This window comes from Molothrus ater, chromosome 13 (assembly GCF_012460135.2).
Source record: "Molothrus ater isolate BHLD 08-10-18 breed brown headed cowbird chromosome 13, BPBGC_Mater_1.1, whole genome shotgun sequence".
NCBI classification, from domain to species: domain Eukaryota; kingdom Metazoa; phylum Chordata; class Aves; order Passeriformes; family Icteridae; genus Molothrus; species Molothrus ater.
Window position 1 is genome coordinate 10,126,124 of NC_050490.2, and position 22,576 is coordinate 10,148,699.

Genomic DNA, 22,576 nt, shown 5'->3' on the forward strand with positions numbered 1-22,576 from the left:
ATTTATTGTGCTGTATCTTTTTTTGTAAAAACCCCAACGTTAATATATCATGAAACTCATTGATTCTAAACATCTCCCATGGAAGCACAGCCAACCTGGCACGTGTACTTGCCAACAGCTATAAAAGTAGTGTTTGCGTGGATGACATTTGGCCTGGCATTCAAAAGCTGCAGTATTTAGTGTTTCTTGACAGATCACCAGGGATACTTCAAGGTTTTACTCACCTGCCAGCTACTGCTGCTGCCACCTTACGCTCATCCCTCCCCGGTGTTCAGAGGCTGAACAAAGCCAGAGTGGGAAGCAGCTCGGGGTACTGCTAGAATAACTGCAGGTATTTTCAGTCTCCATCCCAGCTGCTCCACTCACCCACCTCCCTACAGTCTGCAGAAGGGAACAGGTGGCTTCAGCTATGTCATTGCCAGGTTTAAACAAAGGGACTTTGCACAGATGTGGTCACATAATGACTCTGGTACTCCAACCTCAGGGAAAGGGGTGGAATAGTAGTGCTGAACTGCTTGAGGTTGCATTACAATGTGCTTATGTTAACACTAATTAACACACATTTTATGTGGCTCATCTGTCACATTAAAATTGCAAATGATACAGTGACATTTTCCCTAAGGTGTCTAGGAAGAGCTGTAAGTCTGCCTTTCTCCTTTCTTACCAACCAAGATAGTTAAACTGAAAAAGATTTAGGAAAAAGCCACATGGAACAATTAAAGGTACAGAATGACTACCATAAAAAAGCATGTTAGGACTCTGGAAAAAGGAGGAAGGGTCAGAGATCCATCAAATGATGAATTTAATTGATTGAGTGGGTGGGAATCATTGTTTGTTGCTCCCTCAAGTGTTTAGAGCCAGCAGGTATGAAATAAAGCTAATCAGGTACACATTCATAATTAAAAAAAGGAGACAGTTCTTCACCTGACAAGGTGTAGAAGTCCTTGTTCCTGGGTGATCTACATGTTAAAGTTATGCATGAGTTGAAAGGGAGTCTGGACAAATTCACATATAAAAATCTGTTGTTGGTAACTAAGGGTGCAGAACTGACATTCAGGTTAGGGAACTCCTGATCACAACATAAAGTCCTGGGGAAATAAGATCTTTAATTGGCCTTTGGTCCATACTAAGAGCCCACATTCAATTACAAGATATAGGACTGGAAATGGTATTGGTTTGATCCACAGAGGCTGCTTTTCTCTTCATATATTCTATATTTTTATTCTGACTCAAGTCTATTAATGAATTTTAGCCAGCTGACAAGCCCTTACTTACAGGCACAGGCTCAGGCACATGCTGGGATTCTGGGGCTTGTCCTGGGCAGGGCCAGGAGAGGGACTCGAAGATCCTTGGGGGGTTTATTCCACATCAGGATATTCTGTGATTATATGCACTTCCCTTCTTAGCTAGGTTGTTGGGTTCTTTGGGGGTTTTTGCAGGGGAGTCAGATCAGAGGAAACATCTCCTGATGTTTGAGCTTTTTGAATTACTGTATTAAATATATCACTTTGCTTGTTTAATAGTGTAGATGACAGCTTAGGGCTTACTATCTGCATGATATAGTTTAGCTGGTCTAGTTAGTCCTGTTGGAACAACTGCCTGAAACAATAATACAGAAATTCAGAGGGCAGTAACATATGTAGACCTCACAATAGGTGAGCTAAGGAAATTTTTAATTTATCTAAGTAGTTTTTTTGCAGAGTCATAATGTTACTATTCAGACCCATTTAAACTATGATTTTAGTATCTCTCTGTTCCCCTTCTCTTTACCATCATATGAATAAAATTTTACATCTACCCTGCAACTGTTTCCATGAGACTATATTCCTTACAGAATAAGCCACAATGCTGGAAATAGGGAGGTTTTTGAATTCTCATTTCATCTTTGTGACTGATTCACATGACTTTCAACAAATCATGTAAGTATCTGTGCTGTCTCTAAGTTGAAGATAACAGCAGCCTTATAGGAATGCTTTAAAGTAAACTATGTAAAATTTTATGAAGATTTAAATTGTGATTTACTAGTATTTTTGAAACACTGCTTTAGGGATGGAAAAGCATACTAATGAACCTTGAGTGCATAGAACAAGCTATGTTTTGTGGCTGGCTCAAAGTGGTCTGTCATATGAATTAGAATGTGCAGGATGCAAGTGGAGTCTATGTGCAGATGGCGTTTACTCATTCTCCGTATTTCTCATGGTGCCTCATGAGGAACAAATGTCTGCCTGAGTTCAGTGAGAAAGCCTGTTCTAGGACTTCTGCAGAACTCAATAGGCTAACATTGTTTATTTTATACACATAACAATTGCAACTGGAAGTCTGCCAAGGAGTGTCAGGCCCCTCTAACCTACCAGGCTGACAGGTGATGCTGTGGTGCAGTTCCCCTAAACGTGACTGTGAGAATGCTCTGAGTTACTTCTCTGCAGAAACTGCAGTGCATCCAGAAGGAAGTTCTGTGCTCAGGTATTGTTCAGGCAGACATTTGAGATGTTGCCAAGTTATGCAATGAAATCTGGGATCTGAGAAGCTCTGTATTTTTACAGGTCAGACATACACTGAAAAGGCATAAATAGCAGATGATCCAAACAGTCCCTGCCCTAAAGAGCTTCTGGGTGTTGTAAGTTGAATGGAGACAAGGCATTGCTCTGAGATAGGCAAAAGCTATTTCCTTTTATTACATGGTTCTTTTTTCCTTAGAGATATTTTCCTTGGAAGTCTGAACTCTAAGAACTTGTGTCATAAAATGGGGACTTTTTCACTTTCTAGTAATGAAGTCACACATATTTATAGCATTATCATGTAAGAATCCCAAGTAGCAATTACTAATTAGAGAGAGGGGGAAGATACTCCTCATTTTACTGAGGAAATGGAGCCGTGATGAATTAAAGAGACTTTCCCTGACTCACAAGAAACTTAATGTGGAGCTAAAAATTGAGCCCAGACCTCCTGAAATTCAGTTCACTGTTTCAGTCATATGGCCATCCTTTTCCAAGTATCAAATATGTACACAAGGCTCTCTAGTTTAGTCTTCACATTAGTTTCCAATGAAACTTTGCCCTTTCACTCATTTTAGCAAAAGGCAAACATTTGCCCATTTGTCTCAATAGTAAGTAGAAACTGCTCTCTATACAGATGACAATTTCCTCTCCATTCACATGCTTCTCATCCTAGTATTAAAGCCAGCCTGTGTCAGCAAGGGCCCATTTAAATTAGAAACCAAATAATATTTCAGGGATGCCTTGGGCTTTCTTGTGGGAGGGTTCTTTGCAACCCTTGCCAGTTACTACTTGGTGGTCCTGCCAATCCTTGCTAAGTTTCAAAACAGAAGTTGCTCAAGCTGGAGCAGCGCTGCCTGCCCGGCATACGCAGCTGGACAGCTGGAGAGCCAGGACCCAGCAAGGCCTGCTGCTCAACCAGGCACAGTTCACCAGACCTTGTAAAGGGACAGGGGAGTGGCACTGTCCTAATTGTTAACATTCCTCCTCTGCAAGGCTTCTCCTGATACTCATTTAATAAGCCTAGGCTCATCAAGTCTAAACAATTTAGGCAATCAAGTGGTAGCTGATGTGTATGTGGAGATAGAGATGCAGCCAAAGTGAAGAGTGAAATGCCTCATTTCTGACTTTGCCAAGCTTTATCTGGCAGCTGCAGATGAAGTAATAGCTCAGGCAGCTGTACCCAAGAACAGAATTTATGTTGGGAGTACCTCAGGAGCTTCAGGCCAGGTTTGCATAGCCACAGCTCCTACTTGAGTGCACATGGCCCATCTGCCAGCGTGGTTCTTCTCACACAGTGAGTAATACTCATAAGCTCCAGTCTGAAAGCTCCTGCCAGTGGCAATAAAAATTAGGGATGTGGTATTGCTGTGTTCTCAGAGAGACAAAAGGCAGGTTCAGCAGAACTGACTGAAACATGCAGGTAACAGATGTTTGTAAATAGGCACACCTTCATATGTAGAAAGGAGTGAGTATCTAGAAACTGCTGTGTCTGGAGGTTTGTTATTTTCTGTGGAGCTGTTGCTGAGTATTTTAGCATGACATGTGAAAAAGCATCATTGCCTTCATTAGCATTTCATTCAGAATTATTTTCAGCTCATAGTGGAGCAGGGAGATATGGTAACTAGATGTTAAACTTTCATTGATGGGATGAAGAGATCTGAGGTTCGGACTGGAAATGGGACTTGAGTGAACATGGGACAGGGAGGAAAAATGAAGTTTCATTAACCCGGGAAATGGGTTTTGTTAAAAAGAGAGTGCCACAATGTTTCTATAGTTTCTATAGTTTGAAAGTTTCTATGGTTTCTCAAGAAAAATAAAAGAAACATTGTTTCAGCTCATCTTTAAAATGCACAAAGGAAAGGCAGTGCCAAAAAGGAGAGTAGTTTTGCTGATTGTACTCTTAATGTTCTCTCGTTAATTGTATTTTTCTTGTCTTTTACCATGTTTGAGTCAAAGAGATCCACTCTGCATAGTTTTAGAGTAACTTTGTTAATGTTTTTTTGATAACTTCTGCTTATCAGCCTAAGGCTTATTGGCCATAACTGCACTGTGAGCTGAGTAAATTGGTTGTTAGTGCATTTGCAAACAGTTCAGCCTGATTACATTCATCTAAGCACCAATTTTACAGCTGTGTCAGTGGGGCCATTAAAGGACTTGAGCAAGCAAGCAGGCAGGCACCCTGCACATACCTCTCTGAGCATCGTGATTTACTGCCTCTATCTGCTGCCTTTTACAGCTGTGTGCTGGCTAGTGTCCCTGTCTTGCTGCTTAGCTTTTTTCAGTCCTGTAATGCTGCATCCTTACTGTGGAATCTGAATCTGACTTTGCCATTGGAAAACGGCCTGTGGCTTTTCTAAAGTTCTTTTCCCATCTTCCTTGGGGTTACCTTGTGCTTAGAAAAACAAATTGCTAGGGGTCATAATAGGTGGACACAAATACTTTCTCTTAATCCACTTCTTTTTGACTACTCTGTGTTCTTTGACCATTTTCCAAAGTTTCTCTTGTGTTTTGTTTTGACTTAGCCTGATAGCTGAAAACTTTACTGTTAATTATTAGTTTTGACAGTTACGACATTGATATTCCACCCTCCCTTAGTATCCTCTGACCTGCAGGTATTAGAATGCACAAAGATATGCCCAAAATGTCATAAAGGAATGCACATCACATATAGCTATGAATTAGTTCAGATAAGCAGAGTACAGTATCTCAAGGAGACACAACAAGCATCACTGACTTGAATATCTGCAGTGAGAAACAGTTTTGGAGTAATTCCTGATTACGGAATCAGTACATTAAAACAATCTGGAATAATAACTTGCAATTTTTTGCTGAGATTCACATGTAGATGGATTCATCTAATTAAATCAACAAATCATTGGCTATTGGGATGGAAGGATATGAAGTGCACAAGGAAGGTGGGAGGAAGACAGCTACAAGAGTTAAGTGTCTAAACAAGGATACTCTGAAAAGCATTTGGCTGTGGTGGGTCCTCTGGAGGCTGAGTAGTTGGTTCTTTTTTGCTTCAGAACAAAAGGGAAAAGGGGCCATGTGGCATCCTGGTTGATAGCAGCTTATGTTATTTGACTTGTAAGAGATAATAGTTTCAGAACTCTGACATTGTTTCCTTCGTTTTCTCACTAATTAATATGTAAGCAGAATAAAAGTATCATTCTTAACTGTGGCTGAAGGTTCACATGTTAATATTTTTCCAGGTGGAACTTGCAGAAATTTGCACAAAGAGCGAACGTTACATTGGCACAGAAGGTGGAGGAATGGACCAGTCAATCTCTTTTCTGGCAGAAGAAGGAACTGTATGTGTACCTTTGTAATCTAATCTAACAATGTAGTATTAATTTATGTAAGCAAAAAAATTACTTCATTAGTATCTAGAAGAAAGACAAGACTAGAAACTGGTATACCCTAATAAGCAGTTATAAGCACCATTGGTATACAAATGAATCAGGAATTAAACTTACAAACTTGGGTACAATCAAGTATGACAAGTTTGAATGGATATGATGAGGAAAATCAGAAATGGCAAGGAGGAAGGAAAAGATGTGGGGGAAAGATGTACTCTAGAAGAGCACCAGGTTCCACTATTTGGCTAATTCATGCTGAACTTAGAATGTTTCCCATATAATGAAATCTGAATGGTCGGCATGCCTTGTATTCAGTGCAAATGGGATAATTATTACAAAAATGCTTTCTTGAAACTTCTTATAACCAAACAGTTCTAGGAAGTTTTGCCAGGTTCAGTTACAAAGACAATGGAGACTTTTTTTTTCACCAGTTTTGCTAATTCCAGACAATTCTGTGGCTGGATTTTGATGTAGGAGGCATTTAGCAGTCTTAAACGTGGTGACAGAAGGTGAACTAGCTGTGATAAACAGGACCTGCCAAGTTATGCATGAGTGCTTGCAGTGGAATTTACAGTGAAGTTCATCTGCTGTCCCAGAAGGTGCACAGGACTGCAACTGTTCAAACCTCAGACCTGTCAAAGTACTTTTATTGGAATTAATGTAGTGTTTCATAACAACCTTTACTTTCCTTATGATTGTGGCATTATATCTCTACAGCTTTTGTTCCTAATGACATGTCTTGGACTGCCTTACACAGAAAAAAACCTATTTCCTAGAATTACACCAAACATTTAATGCCATCATGAGACACATGTATTTTCAATTTCACATCACTGTACCTACTCTACACCTTTCCTTCATGTTTTCACCTTTAGTAGTAAAAACACAGTGACATGAATAATGAAAGAAGGAAGCAGCAGATTTTCCTGCCATACACAGACAAGATTATGTAAGTGGAAGCTTTTCTGATATATAGCAGTGGTGACCAGAAAGACAAAGAAAACATTAGCACAGATGAGAAAAGAATTGTGAACAAACCAGAAAAAAATCCTTGTTTCAGTGTACTTGCAGCTGAATGAAGCTTTAGCTGCCCATCTTAAAAAAAAGAGAAAAGTACAATAAAGGACACTGAGGTTTATCAAAGCAATTTTTTAATATATGAGCATTGTCTGAACAATTTAAAACTTTTCAGCTTGGAAAAAAAGAAGAATTGAGGGTGATACTTTGAAGTTTGCAGATTCCCTAAACAAGTAAAGAGAAGGTAAATGGAGGATTCAATGTTTTTCATAACTGAAGAACTAATAGAAACACAATGACATTAGCAAGCAGCTTGTAAAAAACAAACAGGGAAGTTTGGGTTTTTTTTCCAAAACATTCATTGTTAAATTGAGAAATACCATACATTGTGGAAGACAGAAGCTTTAAAAGGATTCAAAAAAGACCTTTGTGGATACACTAAGAGAGTGTTAAACTGTATGTAGCTATCTAATTTAATAGATGCTTCTTCCAGTGTAAGTATAACCATTGTAATCTTTGCTTATGGGAATCTGGAAAAACATACCCCTAGAAAAGATTGCTTTGTATATGTTCTATCTTTATATTCCCCCTAAATAGCCATTTATGGCTACTGTCAGAATCAGGACACTAGACCAGCTTAGTGGTACATTCTGGTCTAATGGAGCAGATCTTAAAGGGTATATTTAAATGTAAGCAAGTCTGTCTGTCTTGATAGGAATTCTGTGGTGGGGTCCAGAATCTCAATGGCAGGGAGTAACACATATGCTGTACATAATGTACAAGCAGATTTGTCATTGTTTATTTAGCACTCTAGCTGCTCAAGGGACTCTCTGGGGGTGAACTATGCCAAAACCAGTAAGATGTCCCTGCTTGCACAGTTACAGTCTATTCTAAGAAGCCAAAACAGGGCACATGATTTACAACTTACCCCAGTGAAAAACCAGATGTGAATTTAATCTCTTGATTACATTACATCCTGAATTATTTAATTAATGGATGCCTAACTTATTCCATGAAAAGGTCACAAACGTTGGGAACATCTTACACAGCTTGTGTAAGCATGTGTGAGGCAAGGCAGTCTCATGTCAGAAAGGAGGAAACAGTAACTACATTCTTACACTTAGTTTTATTTAGTTTCTTGGTTTGATTGTCTGTATGTACCATGATCACTGCCTCAAATCAGTCTGAAAATGTTGGTCCCATACTGTACCTCAGTGTACTAATCTTGCTGCAGTGCAAAATGAGAAGACTGAGGGGGAGATGGACAGTGATGAAGGGGCAGAGAATGCAAAGCCCCTTGTTTCTAGGGGCATGCACATTAGCTTCAACCAGGCCTGGTACTTCTCTGCAGATCAAAGTGAAACTGTTGTCTTAAACAGGCAAGAAAAATAGGTTGGGTGGGGTTCTGTAAAATGCTGAAAAAACCCAAAGACTTAATGGAAACATTTTAAAATCCAGCTACAGAGAAGGGTTTGAAGTGTATGTGTAAGTTGACCAATGAGGTTAAATCTTTTCTCTTGCTGTTTCATGTCAGTTTTCTTTCCTTAACTGTGCCTGGATTTTCAAGAGAAAAAACATGCAAATTTGCATTTGATTTATAGAACTAAGTGCACTGTTAGCTAGTAGTAAATTAAAACTAACCATTCATTTTTCTTTCAATAGGCCAAGTTGATAGAGTTCAGTCCACTGAGGGCAACTGATGTTAGACTTCCAAGTGGAGCAACGTTTGTTATTGCTAACAGTTGTGTTGAAATGAATAAAGCAGCAACTTCTCATTACAATATTAGGGTAATGGAGTGTCGGCTGGCTACAAAGGTAACGCATGGCTTGTGTCAAACTCTAATGAAACATTCATCTAAATATGTGCTTTTTTCCACTTCTGACCATTTGTGTCTTTAACACCTGGCTAGGTGCTACTCTTAGTATAATTTTTCTTTCCAGACACTTCAATCTGCAGGAACAGAACTCCTGCTGTGCTTAATGGAAGTGCAAGGACTGTGTCCTTATATAGAAGATTATGTGATTTAGTTCTATTAAATTTATTTTTATTGTATTTCAGTGGAGGAAATAAGTCTATTTTTCATTAAAAAATATTCCCAGTTAATAAGATAGACTGTTTCTAATTAAAGCTGAATAAGCTGAATAATGACAAATAATGGAAAGCAACCAGTATGGTCACATGTTTATATGTATATGTGGCAATAGATGTGTATTTTCTAGAATTTAGAGAGCATCCAAGCTAGGAGTTGAAGGCCTGGAAGTAATACTAGAAATGCTGAAGAGCAGCATGTGTCTCAGCATAAAGTTCGAAAACAGGCTTGAATGAAACCCCAACATTTAGGGTGTACTGCCAGTTTACAGCTTGAAATTCTCTCTAAAATGTATGGAAATTGAACAGGGGAAATCTAAGTTCTGCTTTAATTCTGGATTTTGTATGTTTAGGAGCATGTAGATGTAGGGTTTCATTTGAGTTCTTTATGGAAGACAGTACATTTTTCTTTGATAAGAGTAAATGAGGAGTAAGCATAAAGATTCACTGCAGCTGCACCCAACATAGGGTGCTGTGGGAAAGAACAGAGTGTGGGTCACAAAGTCTAGAAGAAAGCTTTGAAAAATGCAGTGTGGGACTCCTTGCCACAGAATATCAGACTAATATCTGATCAATATTCAAAAGTACTTAGAACATCCATTGGCATCATGATTCCATTAAAAAATAATTTTTTACAATTTTTAGTTAGTGCTAAAAAAAGTAGTTGAAGATCTGATCAGACATTGACAAAATGCATTATAAAATAATGTGCTGAGATTTTTTTGAGGAGGGAAGCTAGACTTCAGATGACTTTTTAAATGGGCTTTAAACTCAAATATCAAAGGAATAGTTGCATTTCAGTGGTATCTAAGATATGGTAAAACAAATAGCACCAATGACCACAGTTAAAGATGTTGTCACTGAAGTTAACAAGATTTTTAAGCCATTAAGAAAATGAAGATAAGGACCTGTCTATTTGTTAGTTCTGTTATAACTGATAAATCTCTAATTTGGGATTGCTAATAGACAAAATATATGTTTTTAAGAGGAACTTCTTTTGTAATTTTTTTTTTTTTTGCATAAAGAATAGAAAGTCTTCACAGATAATCCATTCTAAAAGGCACTGTACAACGAGTGCATTAAGCTGTGAGAGCTTTTGAAGTTATTGTTCCATATACCAGACTTTGTGAATTGAATCACAGTTTTCTAAATTGCTTTAAATTATTAGTCCTGTACAGTATACTGAAGAGGTAGTAAGGAAACATCTTTTCTTTTACATTTCTGTTAGCTATGATGCAATCTCTAAAAATGTACTTTTAGCAGATGCTCGATCGTAAGGAGACTAACAACATACACCTGTCTGTTTTTAAACATATGCTACCCAGATGGAAAGCTGCACACACTATAAAAATACATTGAGCCAGGAAAAGACTGTCTTTAGGAAGAGGTCACAGTGGGGTGAAGGAGGGCAGGTATGTAAGTTGAAACAGGGAAGTCTCTTAAGCACCATTAAGCTAATGGAACTATGAACTAACATGCTGGGCCTTGCAATGATGCTTTAAAAGAAATTCTCATTCTAAGTGCCTTAGGATAGGCTTTTTTCTCCCTTTTCTGCTTTAGGTAATTCTAGAATTTCATACTGCTTTACTGCATAGGTAAAGATGCCAACACAACATATCCCTGCTAGCATTAGTGTAGAACATTTTGCCATCAGTCTGTCCCACAGCGAGTTCTTGATCATCCTGGTAAATTATCTTTCTTAGATTCTGTTTCTTTCCCTTCCCTGTAGAGTATCATTCTTTTGCCTTTCTCTTCCCTTCTCTCTGTTCTTGTAGCAGCCTCTGAGTGCTCTCCTGCACTCTGTCACAGTGAGTTTCCAGTTTAAAGACGTTTCCTGTCCTCACTGCTCTGAGCTCCCCCCGGCTGAGCTGGTGAGAGCGGGGCTGGGGACATCGCTCCCCTGCTTCACCCTCAGCCTGGTGTGGGGCCAGCAGTGACTGCAGCTGCAGAGCCACCATCAGCTCCTGGGCACAGGGCTCAGATGGCATTATAGAAATGCTATGTGTAAGGAAGTGATGCTGCTATAAAAGTATTCCTGGACTTACTCTTAGTCAGACTTTCTTGTACTTATATTTGTCCCATCATTTACCAAGTATGTTTTCCTCTCAGTTACTCACAGTTTTCCAGTGTGCCTATGTAGAACAATAAAGAATAAAAATGCCCAAAGATTCTATATCCTGGCAGTTAAGAGCTGCTTGATGTCCATATCTTTAATCAATCTAGTCAGAGATCATTGAGAAAATATCCGACTGTAGGAGAAGTATTGGGATTAGTTTTTGTACATTAAAGAGATGGGATTTTTCCCCCCATTTCTGTTCCATGTCCATTACAATTCAAGCTGCTGCAGCTAAACTATTTTCAAAAACCATTTCTGTTTCCTCATAATATTTTCCCCAGTGCTGTTAGAATCAAAACTTTGCTCTAAGCAGGATAGACCTTTCAGCAGAGCCGTGCCCACTGGCCCAACAGGGTCAGTTTCCATTTGGAACATTTGACCTGTAAAACCCCAGTGTAGTGGCTTGCCTGAAATACAGCCTCTTCCTTGAAGAAATGGGAACAGATGTGACAATGCACGTGGCATATTTCTGCAGGGGATTATTTATTAAAAAAGAAAGTAGAAAAAATTTTGCTGCCTTATAGAATATTATTGTTTGTAAATTCTGTTTAACTTCTCATAATAAAGTCCAGGGGATGCTGAATATTGGGATTAAAGCATGAGGAAAATAATTTCCATTCATTTAGCACCTTGAAGAAGATGTGTATGCACCAGCATACGACATATTTAACTAAAATGAAGCAGTGATTTTTATTCTAACTTAGCAGTAAGTAAGCGAAAATACAAATTACATAAAGGCTGTAGAGTTCTAGGTATTCAGAGCCTTTAAAAAGGAGGCCAGAAGTGACTTAACCAGTCTTTTACAGAAAAAATTGTCTCGCGCTGATTTCTGCATTAGGCACTAAACAATTCTGCTTCTTTCTCTACCACTGAACATGTAAAATTGTGTTTTAAATGGCAACAAAGTTATATGATGAGGATTTTGTTTGTTTTGCTCTGCTGAGACTCACATAAATCTCAGCAAGTCACTAGATGGCACCAAAAGTAGTTAATTTTTAGATACTGCAATAAAGCCAATCTGGAAGAGCCCCTGCAAAAAAAGCGCCATTGGGGGAGAGCAAGAATCTACACCAGATAGCTGGGCAGCAGATCTGCTTAAATTTCATGCTGTAACTTTGCACAAAACAAAGCAAATACTTTTCAGATATGTATCAAGAGAAATTATTTCAAACCAATCTCATTCTGAACCGGTGCTTATGGAAAAGAATAAAACACATTGGGTGAAATCTTGGCCTTGTTCATAAAAGATTTGAATGCTGATTTGTTTAGAAAAAGGATTTAATTCCCTGGTCTTTCTATACTGTTTTAAACTCTTTCCAGACATACAGCTTGATTTGGAAGTTTTAAACTCAATTTAAATGGTGCAGCACTGGACATACACCATGTGCCTGTGAACCCAGTAAAATGACATTGCTGTGTACCTGCTAATCTTTCTTTTACTTTGTAATCTGTTGAAATTACAGGTGCTAGGTCAATGACCACTGACTATTCTTCTGTAATTCATAACATCTAAATATTTCACCTTATGAGGAAAGCTGCTTTACTATTTTCATTAGACACATGGGAGCATCAACACATATTTCAGCCTTCCAGAGAAAAGCCTGTTGGACATTCTGTCTTTCAGGATTCTGGTGTGTTGTAGTAACGACTGTCAACTGCCAAAACATCACAAAGATACACAAAGCATGGTATCCTTGCCAGGAGTGGGGAAAGCAGATCCATCTATAACTAATAAATATCAGAGCAACCATGTAGGAATGGAACAGATTCAGACCAACACTGTACCACTCCTTTAAAGGCTCAGAAGTTCCTTAAATTTGATGTTAAAGAAAGTACTTAAATTTTACTTAAAACTCCAGAGATTGAGAAAGGTTATGGTTATTCTCCCCACAAATCTTATGACCACTTTCATATTTTTAAGGCTATTATGAGAAAAGGTTGTAATAACAACCTCAAATGTTCATCAGAAAATTCCAGGGGTGTATTGGAAATGTCAAACTGAAATGTTAGAGCAAATACTAATAGTATGGAAATAAACTTTTTAAGGACTTCTAGTGTTACAGCATCATAGCATTTGTATAAACAGTTGTCCAGATGGGATTGTAAAAGGTTGGTAAGTGCTTGAAGTAACAAAGTCCATGGAAGAGGATAAATCACTGATCTGATGTCACACAAATAATGCCAGTAGGGCTTTTACTGACAGTATCTGAGGGAAGAATACCTGTCATTCACAGACCTTTAATAATAAATATAAGTATTGTCTGCTCTTTACTGATAGAAAGTAGATTCTGATGGTTCTCAATTAAGAAGTGAAAAGAGAAAATGGGCCTTAAAGATACTTACGGACAACTAAAAGTTTTAAACAGGAAAGCACAATATTTTCTGTTTTCTTTTTTTTTTTATTTTATATTTTAGCTTCTCTCAAAGTCAAAAGGCTTGGAGTGGAGAAAAATGTTGAGACTCCATGATGTGCAAACCAAGCTAGGAGTTAGCCTAGAGGAAATGCTGACCATTGTCGAGGAGGTATTACATCCTGAGCCTTACAGCGCAGAGGAAATTTGTAAATGCCTGGGAATTAGCCTGGAGGAGCTCCACTCTCAGATCCTTAGTCAAAACATGCAAGATGGTGAGCATATATGAAATGGTGGGGTTTACTGTACAATGTTTGTATTATATAAAAGTTTTATGCATTAATAAGTAGTTCAAGTGGAAGTCTTGCCAGAACACTTGGCTGGAATCTTAGTTGGGAAGTGAAAGAATTGATACCATCATCAATTGCTATTTTCATTCTAACTTTTAACTTATAATTGAGTAAACTTTGATTTTGATTGAACTGTTTCTAAAATGATGAAAACGCTTAACTGGTGTTCAAGACCAGCACAGATGGGCTTGTGCTTCTGTTCTTAACTGATAAATACATAATCACTTCCTAAAACAGTCCCTGGGCAGCAAGTCTCAGTCTTTCCTGAGAAAGTTTCTGTTACTATTACTACTTCTTTTTCTTCTAGGAAGATGTTGGTGGAGATGAACAATTTGCTATCTAAAGTGTTTCCCATGTATTATTGTTTAGGATTATACCAGGCAGTCATGAGCATTGTCACACATGAAATGAATCCTGGATTCATATAGTAGGGTTGCTAATAATACCAAATAATAGAGAATTTATGAAATAATTTGTTTGCATTCATAACAAGTTTCCAGTTGAGATCAGAATCTTCCTGTAAGAACTACACAGAATCCTTCTTCCTTGTTTCCATTCTGTAGCATTAATACCTGTATTCTCTTGGAGCCAAATTACATCCTTATCAGTCCTTTCCAAGACTACTTTCAGGAATGTGTACATTGGATGTATACAGATCTGTAACATACCTATCTGTACTGACACTTAAATAATCTGTTCATCTGGAGTGACTGTAAATTTTATATATTAACCAAGGACCAGGTCCTGAATCTTCAACTTGTTTTGCACCCCAGTGGTATCAGACAGTATGAGATTATCTTATTGTCTAATTACACTGCCAGAAGATACCAGGATGGAATAAGATATCTTAAGCCAGCTCTTTATCTCCATAGAAAGAGTTTTGATAACTTTGTACTGTCTGTACATGAGGAATATATGAACCATGTACCTGCACTCTGCAGCATTTTCCTGGGAAGCTGCAAGTTGTAAATCTTACACAGTCCATGCACTCTCCCCTTCATGAAGCAAGACTATTAACTTAGAGATGTTTATACTCCTTATATCTGGTTATAAAACAAAATTCTACAGTTCTGCAAAATTGAGTTGCTTATACAGGTTATCTTGATTTCAAAAAAAAAAAAGTCTAGATGAAAAATTTAGACATAAAAGCCATAGAAAAAAGTCAAAGGAAATTTTATACTGTAGCTCTGAATACCATTTGCAGATGTTTGCTGAAAAGAATCTCTTAAACTTGCATGACCGTGATTTCATTTGATAAGACCAATTAAAAAGGATTATGCTGAAAGCCTTTTTGCATGTACAATATAAAATTAAATAACAGATTTCTGTAAAACATGCAGAAGAAACAAGACAGACCTAGAATGAATCTAAATCTGCTGGGTTTTTTACACACTATACAGATTACGCATTATGTTGGCCTTGGAATATCAGAGGCTGTTTGAAGAAAACATTTTTCTTACTTCACCTCCACCTTCCCACTCTATTTTAATGACAATGCTTGGCTTCTTCGTGTGAGATAGAAAACATACTGTTAAATAAGTAACCTCTTCAGAGGATTTCAGAGTGTCATTGAATTTCTTTGCTCAACACAAAGAACAAACCATAACATTTAGGAGATCTTTTCATGCCCAGGGATCGTTACAAATACAATACAAATAATGTATTGGCATTATGTCTCATGTTTAGGGATCTAAAAGTGCTCTGTACATACTAATTTAGCCTTAAGTCCAGCTTCCCCTCCTCTACTCCTCCAGTGACAGTACTGTATACTTACATAAAGTTTTATCAGTATGAAAGGGTGACCAGATTAAAACTCCACATCTCAAAGGAACATTCTATGGACAGGCTTTGGTCAAGTCCCAGGCCAGGTCTGGAAGGCTACAGCAACTCTGCATCCCTTTTACAGCAAGTATTCAAGGATTTCTGCAGTTCCCCACTGTACAGCCCATTCGTTCCCCATGTTTGGAGAAGTACAGATGGTGTGTAAATCCTCTCTAAACTTCTTGCAGTTGTTCCTTGGTCAACTCAAAATCCTGAGTTTAAAGCTCCCTTGCAAATGTTTACACATGGATTGCACTTGTGGCTTCTGAACATCTCTAGAAAAATAATATTTATTACTTTCTAAGGTGCACTGTGCCATAATTTTGGCTTGGACTTGACTGCTTCACAGAACACATAATGTGTGGTGATTGTGGGACATTTAGTATTTATAAGCTTCGCCACAAAAGGTTATTCTCCTGTAAAACACTGTATTCCTTTAACCATGAAATGTTTTTTCTTCTTAAATGAGGTATTTTTAAAACCCATTTTTCCTCTTCATATAAAAAAAATTAATCTAATTCTGACATTTAAACCAGAGAATGAAAACACCATGGGAGGAGTAGGCATCCATTTTCTGTGTGGATTTGGCTGTTTAACTCCTATTTGTCCCCTGGAAAGAGAATTCTAAATCTGTGCTGCAAATTCCACTGGTACCTGAACAGCCATTCATGGGTGTTGATGGTGACCTGAGTGCAGGAACAGTTTCCACACTCCCTGCACTGATGGGTGTAGGTGAGGGGGTCTCGAGTGTTCTGTCAGGCAGCTCAGAGGCACAAAAAGCTCTCTCTGTGCATCAGATGTCCTGCATGACACCTCCAAACTGGCAGACTTCAGAGCACTTTCCAGTTTAAGGGTCCAGGTGCCTAGTTCAGCCTTACCCTGATCCATGTCATGGAGAAATTTTGGGACATACCACAGAAACTGAGATGTGGCTGCTCCAGGCAGATGCCATACCTAAAAGATGGAGGCTTTTGGGGTGTGCCACAGGTTAGGCACAGGCACTGAATAGTCCAGATTAATTGCAAAAGCCTGTAAAGCCATCATTCCTCTGGAGGAAAAATCACTTTAAACCAGTAGTTATCATAATCTCAAAACAGGTGTCTGCTAAATGTGTCACCGAATCCAGTGATGACTCGTCCCCTGGTTTATTTTCAGAAAGCTGGATTGCAAACAGTTACTTGAGCAGTCCCAGTAGAGTAACTGTTCCCCACTTCAAGTAGGGGGTTCACAATCTGGCTCAAATTAAAGCCATCTGGCAGCATTTTCTTATATACATTATGAGCCAGAAACCTTCACCCTCATCATGTTCAATCAGCAGGATGCCTAACAGAGAAGGGTACAATTCCACGTGAGTAATGGTGCTAGAAACTGTCCCCTACACAACTGCGTGTCCGTGAGTTTTTCCGGTTGTAAATTTCTGACAGTCCCATCAGCCATGTGTAGCTCATTAATCTCCAGTGAAATGTATCTTTAGAAGCTGCCAAAGCAACTAGAAAAAAATATATTGCCTGGAGAGGTTGGTCTTTAGCTAAAGGTCAGATAGAATTGTACAGGAAGCGTCTAAAGAAAGGAATCTGCTGAAGTTGAAGTTGTAACAAATAATAGGAGTTGCTGAGAAGCCACAACATTTACTTATACAGAAAAAAAAATCCTTTAAATGGACTGGACAGGTTTGCACAATTTTTGTAAAGCTAAAATTAAAAATATGACCATACAGTTGAAAATCCACAGTAAACATTTCTGTTATATTTAGTTAACACACAATTACTTGGGTCTAATAGCCCAGATTTTTGTCTGTTAAGGGATTTTATATGGATTTTGGACAAGCTTTCATTAACATTCGTCTGCTGGGTCACAGCAACTTGGAAGGCTCTTGCTGCAGTGCTATCTATTAGTGCCCTGGAAAATGGCACCATTCTTTCAAGGGCATTTGGTGGTTTGAAAGTGAACTCAATTTACTTGTTCATGGGTGACCTGACAGAAATCCTCTGCAGGAGCAAAGCTCAGAGAACTCGGAAGTTGAAGTGGAAGAAGAAACTAGGCCTTTATTATAGTTGAGTGGATTAGGAAAGTATATTTACATTTTTGGTCTAATTAATTACTTAATTCCATTACAGTAGCCTTAAGGATCCACATGCTTTTAAGAATCTGGCGTTTGTTCCCTAACCCTACTTTTTATGCTCTCCTTTGAGCACCACAGAAGGTGAGACCATATAACCCAGTTCTGTGCAATCCTGCAAGGGTTTCTTTGAGGGCTTCTGTTTTTCCTCTTTCAGAGCACTCCAGCCTTGGCTCAGATATAAACTAATCAGGTGTGGACCCTCTGGTTTTGTTTCTTTTAACTGTGACTGGCTTAGGAAATGAGTGAGTATGGCTTAGGAAACAATGGAGCTCATATACAAGCTGTAATGTAGCAGATTCCAATATAGATGTGACTTTTAGAAATATCATCTGTACTCTATCTTCAGTTAGGTAAAGAGGGTTTGTTTGGACTACCCATCCAAACAGAAGACATAGAAGAAGGTTTCTGTATTATCAGAGGCATTTGGTGTTGAAAGCTGAAAATGCGTGAATCATATTATTTTAGAATAAGGCTTAGGGAGTACCGAGCTGTTTGCTATCCTGAAGATAATTCTGCGTGAAAAGAAAACTGCCTGAGAAGAATAGCAAGCTATAGCAAAAATTTTTAAACACGAACATAATTTTTTGGAAATAAAATGCTGCCTATAACAGACCAACAACTAATGCCAGGATCCCAGCCTTTAACTGGTACCCATTTGGTAAACGTCTGCAAAGGAGTCTGCAAATAACACACAACCACTCTCTTCTACCTGGAAGGAGCCAGAGGAAGCTGTGTCAAGGTAGCAAATTCCCCCCTCCACTGAGAGGCTCTCCCAGAGCCAGCACTGCCCAGCACACAGCTCAGGTCCCCTGGCTCACAGCCAGAATCAAGAGCCCATTGTGGCTGCCAATTCCCATCATGACGAGCACAACACAACCCCAGAGGTTTTAAGGTAATCTGGCCAGTAGAGCACTGCTCTGCCAAAGGGTGGTCTCCGAATCAATCACAGCCTTTGGCAAGTCTGTGGCCTGACAATTGAAACCAGACATGTTTTCAGTTCATTCTTTGGGTTACTACTGTTCTATGGTGATTTACAAGAGAGTGTGAGCTATGGCAATCTCTCACGCAACTTTAGATATTCCCTAAACGAATGCACATTTAGAAATCTCCTTGCTCTAAAACAATGCCTCATAAGAAAAGAATATTTAAAGAGAAACCATCCTTAAAAATAGGCCAAGCTGCCTTTCTTCAGCTTTCAAAATAGAGGCACCACTTTGCAAAACACAGAGCAACTAACTCCAGCAGCAACGAAGTCAGAAACTAAAATATGCTCTTCCTGTGTGATACTCTCAAGTCCATGGTTCTGGGGGGCACTCAATTTTCTCATTTCTGTCCTAGTTTGAAATGCTTTCAGAAGGCCTGTTCACAAGACAAACAGCACAGGGTTTCTCAGTAGCAGACTGTATTGAATTACAAAATAAATAGGAGCAGAAGCAATATCAGCAGTAGCAGAACATTGCTATGTTAAATGTTTCTGTCTCATTTTAGACTAGTTCTAACTCAGCACTATTTTCAGCATTTACAGTTGTGAAATACTCTGGAGAAAAAAAAAAGGCATTATAGAGGTGCTGATGAAGTTTTAGATTGTAAGGATTGCTGCCTGGAGTGTTCAACATGAGAGACTTCATACTGGACCTAATTTTATTTCCAGTCTTTCAAGGAAGATTTCTACATGTATTTGCAAATCTAGATTACTGAAAGTGTCAGAAGTGGTTCCAGAACTTGGCAGTCTCCACATAACAGCCAAGTAGGAACTCTGTGGGACTGGGTCAGACAGCAAGTTCTATTTTAAATACAGGGCTGGTCTTGCTTCTCCTTTTACCTCTATTTGAGGGTTTTATCAGCCATTTTAGAAAGCAAGAGAGACTAGGAGTTGAATTGAGAGAGAAACTTCTCTCTAAATTTACATGTAGAAAAAAAAGAAGATGAAGGATGTTCTGAAGTGCTCTAGCAAGGCTTTACTATGCTAAAATAAGGAAACAGTGCAGTAGGTGCTCCATATAGAGGTTAAAGTCCATTAATATTTACCACCCAAACAGCTCACACAAACCAATTTAGTCATAAATTAAATTATGTCATGCATGCTTCTGGTGAACAATACTTCCTAAATAGTAGCCATGGTATTAAAGCAAACAGAACTATATTGGGAGAGGAAAACAATGGACTACAGCACGAGCTTGGGAACAGCAGATCAATTCTGAAATATTAGTTGCAAACCAAACCTTCCTGTAAATATGGGTGGCTTGTGCTGTCTTTAACCACAGCGATCTCCTTCCTTTTTGTGCCCCATTATTCAGGCTTGGTGGAGGTCTCTACGCTGATGGCCACACAGGTTTGGACACCCCCCTGACCCTTCCCAGCAGAACTGCTTTTTCATGGCACAATAGAAAAAATTTAGCCAAAATCCTTGCACTAGTCTTTGATATTAGTAAGTCAGTACTAACCTGTCTGGGCTTGGCATCTCTTCACATCCACACAGGCAGCACTAACACTTTGGCAAGTAACCTGTACCAAAAACGAACCCTGAAAACCAAAGTGAAAGCACCTGTTTTCTTCATGGTACCTTTAATCCAGTATTAACTACAGTCACAGTGAGCCTGCATTGTTGAGAAAAGAAAAAAAAAAGATAAAAAATTGGGTGGTGTTTTTTGTGGTTTGGTGGTTGTTTTTTTCCAAGTAAAGGTCCATCTGCACAGTTCCACGGTTGCTGCAGATTTGGCCTGGAGCAGCCACACACAAGGCCCTGGGCCAGCAAGTGCTGGCTGACAGCTGCCTGCAGGGCACTGGGGACCCTCCAGGTGTTCTGCTGCTATTCTGCCTCTGTTCTGCTGCTATTTGAAAACCTGAAAGCTTTAGATTAATGCCCTAATGCTGTCACTGCCAACCCTTAAGCTTCTGCCTTGCCTCTGCAAAGTAAGAGGAGAGACTGAGCCTGTTCAGTGGCACAGGAAATAACCAGAGCATGTGCATGAAGCTGTCAAAATGAAAAAATATGTGTACATTGCATTTTGATAACCTCTAAACATTATGTTTTATTAGGGCTTTTAAAGAAGATGTAGGAGAACTTTTGCAAAAGACTTTCAGCCTAGAGAGTTCTCATATAAAGGATAAATTGCTAAAAACCCACAATTCTGTTATGTTTTTGTATGTTGCTTTTGTAGCAAATAATAATGCAGTTTTCTTTTTGTGTAGTTTCCACCTTTAAGTTATACCAGCGTGCAAAGCACGTGTACAGTGAGGCTGCCAGAGTGCTGGAATTCCAGAAGATTTGCAGTGAAGCACCTGCCAATGCACTCCAGCTGCTGGGAGAATTAATGAAGCAGAGCCATATCAGCTGCAGGGAGATGTATGAGTGCAGCTGTCCTGAACTGGACCGCCTGGTCGACATCTGCCTGTAAGTTCTGACCACAAGGAAGAGTAATCGCCTGTGGAGAATACGGTTCGAATTGAGGAGAAAACATCACATCCTTGGCTATTGCAATCTTAAAATGAAAGTATTCTTGTCTCTTCTTACAAAATTAATCTCCTGCAGGGACATTACATGGTCAATTGTTTCCCTGCTGACATCTGTGTAATACTTTCAGATGAAAGCCACGGTTTATGGCTTTATTACAGATTTTGCTTTTGGACTGACTCATCGTCACAAGTGTTACGTTAGACTGTTGGCTACTCTTTTTTAAGTTGCAAAAGAAGTCATAAGTAGTTTTCTTAAAACATCATCTTACTTGTTCTATCTGAACTGCTACTTTTTCTCTGTTTCTTAGAATTATAGCACCATAGAATGATTTGGGTTGGAAGGGTCCTTAAAGATCATCATGTTCCAACTCCCCTGCCATGGGCAGGGACACTTTGCACCAGACCAGGCTGCTCAGAGCCCCATCCAAACTGGCCTTGAACACTTCCAGGGATGGGGCAAGCACAGTTTCTCTGGGCAACCTATTCCAGTGCCTCACAACTCTCATATGAAAGAATTTCTTTCCAATAGCTAATCTAAATCTACCTTTCTCATGTTTCTTAACCATTTCACTACTGCTGCCACAGGAGTTCCAGGGCATAAATGAGCTGTTCTACAATCTTAGGTTGTCTTGGAATTATGATGAAATGTAGTGAAATGCCATTTGCATTTTTTCAATTAAAAAATAAGTTGTCCAGGGTATCAGATAGGTTGGACAGCATTTCACTGTTTAAGAAATAAGTGTGCTGTTACAGGGGTTGACATTCTGCTTCTCTCTGTGCTGTCTGAGCTTTCCACATATAATTAAGTCCCCATCCCTGCCTCAGCATTAATCTTTCAGCTGTGATCCCTTCCTAACTCAGTTTGGTCGTGAGGAAACAATCTCAATTCCAAAGCACATTCTCCGAGTGCCATTTTGTCCCTTCTCTTCTCCCCCACACAGGTTGTTGTGGTATCAGGCTGTTGTTTCCATGGCTCAGCTACAGGGGACAATGAGATCTGGTACAATCGTGTGTTAATCCACAAAGTAAAAACAAGCACTTAGTACTCACATCTTACACAGCATTTCATCCCTCCAGCAGGGTCAGCATCGAACAATGGACACATTTCAGTCCTTCCTTATTTCTCTTTTTCTGGTATACTTAATCACAGGACAGACTACCTTTCATCTAAATCCAGTGCCTATAGAAGGAATTTAGTGGTTGGTGATCATTTTAACAGTGGCTGGGGGAAATAAACAGTTGCCCAGCTGGGCTGTCCCTGCCTCTGCTCCAGCCACCCTGTCCCACCTGCTCCCCACAGTCCCATAATGGCTCCCTGGTGATGCCACCCTCCTAACTTGTGCCCCTAATTGTTCCTTCTTCTCCTTGGAGAAGGGTGTGCTTAGTTTGGGAAACAG

General features: G+C 39.1%; 1 protein-coding gene across 1 annotated transcript in view; it reads left to right on the forward strand.

Annotated features, from left to right (window-relative positions):
* Window positions 1–22,576, forward strand: part of GALK2 (galactokinase 2) — a 47,119-nt gene that overhangs the window by 18,388 nt on the left and 6,155 nt on the right. Inside the window, exons 6-9 of the mRNA XM_036389340.2 lie at window positions 5,711–5,809; window positions 8,537–8,689; window positions 13,495–13,705; window positions 20,916–21,117. Of these exons, the coding sequence (XP_036245233.1) occupies window positions 5,711–5,809; window positions 8,537–8,689; window positions 13,495–13,705; window positions 20,916–21,117 (665 nt within the window). The remainder of the gene's footprint in view (window positions 1–5,710; window positions 5,810–8,536; window positions 8,690–13,494; window positions 13,706–20,915; window positions 21,118–22,576) is intronic.